Here is a 6,383-nt window from a genome sequence, read left to right on the forward strand (position 1 = left end):
ACATACATACATACATACATACATACATACATACACACACACACACACACACACACACACACACACACACACACACACATACATACACACACACATCATGTATTTGCATACTTTTCTCCCTCTCTCCTGTTTGGTGTCTCTCAGGAGGACATAACTCCTGTCCCAGAGGTCTCCCCCGGTGTTCAGTGTGTCCGAGTTGACTCCAGAATGTCAGCTGATCACAGTCAGAGCTGCACCACCTACAGCCAGAACAGCCATCTCACCTACGGCTTCCTCTTCCCTCCAGGTAAAGCTGAAGGAGAGGAGTGTTAACACTGTTTGGATAATCTTACGGGAGTCAGCACAAGTATTCCAGTGATGTGTTCTCCTTACCTTAGAATGAGCCCCTTCTATCTGCATAGAGAGACGGTCCTTGTTTATGGAAATTGTTCTATTGCCCCACCATATTTCAACAGTAGCCCAGAATGGACAAACCAAGCACTAGCTCCACATAGGGTCATTTGCATTTTTGTGTCTGCCACTGTAGTTGGCAACCCCTCCGTGATAAGCAGTGGTGGAAAACACAGATTTTTTTTAAGTGAAACTGCTTTATTCAGTGTTTTTACCAGCTTAAATCCCTGCATCTGTTTGTTTTGGATAACTCAGCTCCTGGCAAAAACCTCCTTAACAAGGAACACAAAAAGAATTCTAACTGGTAGAAGTTTCAGCTGGTTGCAGTCTGCAATCTTTACCGTTACATGTCACTAAATCCCCCTAAATATTCCACAGTTGACCTTTAATTTTAGCATATTGACTTTATTTTTGAAATGCAAAATAAATAAAAAACTTTCTCCTCTAATTTTTTTCCTCATACATGGCCCTTATACTCTTCTTACTAAAGATATCAGGCTGTACAGCAAATATTATTTATTGTTTACCAAGGCAACAATTACTCTTTCTGGGGTTATGATATATAATAACAGGTAGTTATTCAAAAAATTTTGAACCCACTAGGCTGAAGATTTCTTTGTATTTAAAAAAAAAAAGTTATTTTGCTCACTAGCAGTTGTAGAAGCAAAAAAGTCAAGGTCCCGAGCCGTGCCAGAAAGCTCGCGACCTCGCTCTTCTCTTCTCAAACAGACTTTCTTTGTCTTCCATTAGATATCAAAAACTCAAATACTCAGAGGTCAAAAAATCACTGGAGACACGTAGAATCAGATGCAACTGAGTTTAATGTGCTCGCAGGCAACAAACACATCACAACTCAATGAGCCAAGCTCCGGAGCAAGACTGAAATTTCTTTGTTTGCGCTCGCTCTTTTATCGTAGAATTTCTGCTGAGTCATCTCTTTTCCTTAAACTTTTCCACTGGGCGCTGATCATAAAGGTGTCACATTTCTGCTGAGTTTTAGTCCTTACCACCATATCGGTGTCACATTTCTGCTGACTCAGCACTTTTTTAGTCCTTCCCCCTCCAGTGGCAGGCCTTTTTGCCTTTGTTCAGACACGTCTGGACATGCCCAGACATGCCCAGACATGTCCTAATGGTGTAATCTTTTTCTCCCGGCCTACTACTACTGTCTACTATTACACTTCCAGGCAATACATGGTATGGTATGTGTGTGTTTTCAATATATGAATACGCAAACTTGTGTAAAAGTGCTTTGCCATACATGGATACATAAAACATGGTTACATGAACTCCAACCTTAATCAACTTATGCAAAATGAAACATTTACCTGATTAGTGGTTAAATCTTACACTACACAGTCAGGACAAACTGAGCCTAAAGCAGCAAAACTAAGATTTACAGGTTATAACCTGATGTGAACCTCTTTACATTTTTCCTCAGTGATTTATACAGTATCTAATGAACATTCCTGTGATGTTTCTAAGGATTTTTGATATGATCTTGTTTTGACATGGAGAGGCAGCAGAGGATAAACACATTAGTACGTGTTTTGTGTTTTTGTTGACAGAGCTGGCGTCGTCTCCAGAGTCCAGATATGATGCTTCGCTTATCACCAACATCGTGCCCATGTACCCAGCCTTCAAGAGTGAGTCACTTCATTCACATTCAACAATCCAAGTTCATTTTAATGATCCAGAGTGGGAAATGAGGTAAACTGGGGTATTTCAGTGGCTAATACTGGAATCATTAAGTGAAGAAAAGTACAAGAAGTACCAAACAATGTGAATACCAGATAAAACAAAGGAGCAAGGTAATGACAAGAAAGGACAGACGATATGTCAGGTCCCCTTGTGTATGTAAATGTAAAGCATGAGTCATTCAGTGTTGTGGAGGATCACCTCTGACCTCCAGAAAAGCAACATAACAACAAGATGAAAAACGTGAAATGTGCACGTTTTACTTTCTTTACACCTTAAAAAGTAGTGTCAGTATTTTTCATTAACGCGGACCCAATTATTCCCTGTTTTGTATCTAAGTGGCTCAAAGGAACAACAATTTTTAAAACTGGTCCAGAGAGCTGCAGCCAGCAGCTGTAAAACGGGATGCAAGTTGGGGCATGTTTGCACCATTAATTTACATCCACTAAAAGTGCTTGTACAAGGCTGTTGCCACAGCGGCCCGGGTTGGAATCCAGCCTATGGCCCTTTGCTGTTGTCCTCTTTGGCAAAATCACGTTGTGCGACTCTATACACACTAAAATTATTGTTCATTTAAATGAAGTCTGGTGAGTTTGTTAATGTTGCTTTTGGGGCTGTTTTGGGTAAAACCAAAAGGATCTTACTCCTTAACAAAAAGGTCTATGTCCGTAGGGGTCCTTTCCATAATGTTGTCAGACACTTCGAATGACAAACGGAGCCCGTCAGTGACAAAAACAAACACCTTTAGTGGATGTATATTGACCATGCAAACATGCCCTGAGTTGTTGCATTGCAGTCTGTTAAGCCGCTGCCACCTGTAGCCCTCTCACTCAACTGGACCAATTTCAAAAACAGTTGTCTCTATTAGTCACTTAGACACAAAAACATGGGAAAAATAACAAAGTTACCCTTGAAATTGTAAAGAAAATAAAATGTAAATGTTTCATGTGGTCCAGCTTTTTCATGTAGCTTTCCTAAAGGTCAGGGGTGATCCTTGACAACATTGATTACCCTTTTACTTGTTGTAATAACTGTTAAGTGACAGGATTGTCTTTTTGGAGGTCCAATACAGTAGAAACTCATCTTCCAAAACACAACTTTGGGACCAGAATCCAGAGTTTTCAAAGCCTGTTACTGATCAGCATGGCATTCTTACCTTCAGAGATTACAAGCAAGTGGACAAAACAATAGAAACATCCGGAAATGCAATAAAACCTACAGAAAAATAAGTCTGTGAGTGGATTTCAGCAAGAAGCTTGATGAAATTTTCATTGTAACAAAATCTTGAGAGTGTGTCTGTAACAGCTACAAGCTACAAACTCAAAGTCTCATTTTCTGCAGGGTTTTTTTCATGTATTTATAGTCATTCTTGCCTCATTCAGCTGTCTGTGATTACCAGATTTATATGTCCCTTCTCTCTTCCTGTACATCAGTGCTGTCCAGTTGTATCACATAAGACAAAGAGACAGAAATGTGGTGATGTCAGGTCTGAGCAAGGACGGCCTGATACCCATTGTTTCTGCAGAAAGAGAGGACTTATCAGGACAGAACACACACTCTCTCTGAATCGCTGTCTCATGCAGATACACATAATTCATCATTGTTGTCAGCCCTGTGAACGGAGTGTGTGTCTGGGGAATTTATCGGTTCTCTTTATTGAGGCTGGGAAATGGATCGGCTTCATCAGGATTAAGAAGAAAACAGCAGGTTGATAGTTGAACACAGAGTATAATCTCACAGAATACAGAATAAACTTAAGTTTCCAGATCAGATTGTAAAAGTGGCTGCCAGAGGTGACCAAAACCCCCTTTTTAAGGTACTAAAATAATTCTAACTGTTGTGTCATAAGCATTATAAACACATTTTTATCATCTAGTCCATTAAATGATGTTTAACTTCTCGATTAAAATTTGACGTGGTCAATTCCTCAGATAGTTTATTTACGCCCTTCTCCTTTTCTTCCTGCAGCTGTTTTCTGGCTTCAAAGACAGAGCGTACTTATAAAGCAATTAGTGAAATTACTTAAAGAATTGCATTTAATGGATTGCTTGAATACTGATGTGCAGAAATTATGCAGAGCTTTCAAAGGCAAGTTATTCAGTTACATAAAAGGAAATGTTCTGTCTGGGGACTCCTTTGGAGAGGAAGCAGTTTTTGATATTTACCCCATGAGATTGTTTTTTTAATGAGCTACAAATTAGTACGTAAATATCAACCTGCAAATTAAAATATCAAAGCTTCAAAGATTTTTCTTTAAGGCACTGAGATATGTTAAGTTGGAACAATTTTGGATAGTAAACTCTGCTTATCACTGCTGTGGTGTAAAAACCTAAAAACCCTGCATTTTAACATGTTTTCATTGTAGTTGAAGGATTTTTCTCTAAGGGCCAACAAAGTTTTATGGTGCGCGGCCTTCTGCAACTTTTCACAGGCACTTACATGATGTTCATAAATTAATGTATTCTACCTATAAGAATAAATATAATAAATGTATGAATGACTTTATTTTGAGCAAAATAAAAACAAAACAAACAAAACATCAACAGACATGCTCAAAAAGGAGTAGGAAGAAGTGTACACTAATATAATCCTACCCCCTTCTCAGTATTCATGTCTCATTTAAAAAGGAAATTGCCAACAACTATCCCAAACTTATTTACAACCATTATTATGGATAGATAAACAAAGTCTTAGATATTAGATATGCAGACCCGTCTCAACCAAGCCCAGATCAGCAGCACCCATCTTCATCTGCATACCTCACATAGCCCCCATATACTGTGTCTGTGCATCTTGTTAAAGTGCTCTATAGTACCTTCCCTTTTAATCTTTCCCTTTAACTCCTCATCTAACCCATTCCACAGATCCACCACACACACACACTGCAATACACACTTATCAAGGTTGTACGATCACAATGTTTTTTTTGTTTTTTTTAATTTAATTTTTCTCTTGAATTATATCCCTCCACTCTGTCACAAAACATTTGGAGTATTGCCTGAAGTATTTTATTTGTTGCTTTGTACATTATTTGTACTGTTTTGAATTTAACCAAGTCCTCGAATTTCAATGCATGTGACTTTGAAAACAGTGTGCTCCCTATATCCACCGTTATGTACAATCCTGATGGCTTTTTTTGGAATATGTGTAATATAAACTGCTTTTGTAGGTGTTATCCCAGACCTCCACACAGTGATTAAGATGTGGTAAAATGAGTGAGCAGTAGATGATATATAGTGAGTTATGCTCCAGTATGTGTCTTGATTTTTCCATAGCTACAATGCTCAGTGCCAGCTTTGTTTGAATGTGACTTATTTGAGGTTTCTAACTGATTTTGTGATCCAGTATCACTCCCACAAATTTATTTTCACACACTTTTTCTATATAAACATTACCTATCTTAATTTGCACCAGTGTGTTGATTTTTCAATTTCCAAATAACATCATTTTAGTCTAAGTCAAATTTAGCGACAGTTTGTTTTTGTCAAACCATCTTTTCAGTTTATTCATTTCTGTTGTGATCTCAGTCAAAAGCAGCTAGTAGTGGTATTGTCCGCATATAACACAAATTTAAATGTTATGAAACTAATGGACATGTATTCATTTTTTCCCCAAAGAGATTGTTCTATTTTCCCAGTTTCAAAAAAACCTTCAAAAACATTTACAACTGCATTAACTTGCAGGTTTCCTGATCCAGTGATCCAGTAAATGGGGTTAATGAGTTTAGGAATGAACCTTCCACACATCACAGACTGATGACACTGTCTGATTTATTCTTAATATTTATCAAAAGGTCAGTATTTGCTTTGTCTGGTGTTATCTTACCTGTCTGTCTTATCTTTGTGTCTGCAGGGATGTGGAGTTACCTGCAGGGGACGCTGCTGAGGCGTTATGCAGAGGAAAACAATGGCATCAATGTTCTCACTGGACCCATTTTTGACTACAACTACGATGGCCTCCGAGACACCACAGAGATGATAAAAGAGTAAGACTGTCATTGACAGCTGGCAGAACACACATACTAACAGTCCTTATAATATAATATACAGTGCCCTCCAAAAGTATTGGAACAGTGAGTCCAATTCCTTTACTTTTGTTGTAGACTGAAAACATTTGGGTTTGACATCAAAAGATGAATATGAGACAAGAGATCAACATTTCAGCTTTTATTTCCAGGTATTTACATCTGGATCTGATACACAACTTAGAAGATAGCATTATTTGTAATGGAACACAAAATTTTTAGGTGAGCAAAAGTATTGGAACATATAAACTTAAAATAGATTAAAGTGAAT

The 6,383-nt window shown here is 38.0% G+C and overlaps 2 protein-coding genes across 2 annotated transcripts in view; one reads left to right on the plus strand and one right to left on the minus strand.

Moving 5' to 3' along the window:
- Positions 1-6,383, minus strand: part of LOC126383971 (collagen alpha-1(XIV) chain-like) — an 849,933-nt gene that overhangs the window by 142,568 nt on the left and 700,982 nt on the right. The window lies entirely within an intron of this gene.
- The window catches only part of LOC126383947 (ectonucleotide pyrophosphatase/phosphodiesterase family member 2-like), a 78,770-nt gene that overhangs the window by 32,582 nt on the left and 39,805 nt on the right, over positions 1-6,383 (plus strand). The window contains exons 21-23 of the mRNA XM_050034713.1: positions 145-286; positions 1,959-2,036; positions 5,941-6,073. Coding sequence (XP_049890670.1) covers positions 145-286; positions 1,959-2,036; positions 5,941-6,073 — 353 coding nt within the window. The remainder of the gene's footprint in view (positions 1-144; positions 287-1,958; positions 2,037-5,940; positions 6,074-6,383) is intronic.

The sequence above is a fragment of the Epinephelus moara genome, chromosome 22 (assembly GCF_006386435.1).
Source record: "Epinephelus moara isolate mb chromosome 22, YSFRI_EMoa_1.0, whole genome shotgun sequence".
In the NCBI taxonomy this organism is placed as follows: Eukaryota; Metazoa; Chordata; class Actinopteri; order Perciformes; family Serranidae; genus Epinephelus; species Epinephelus moara.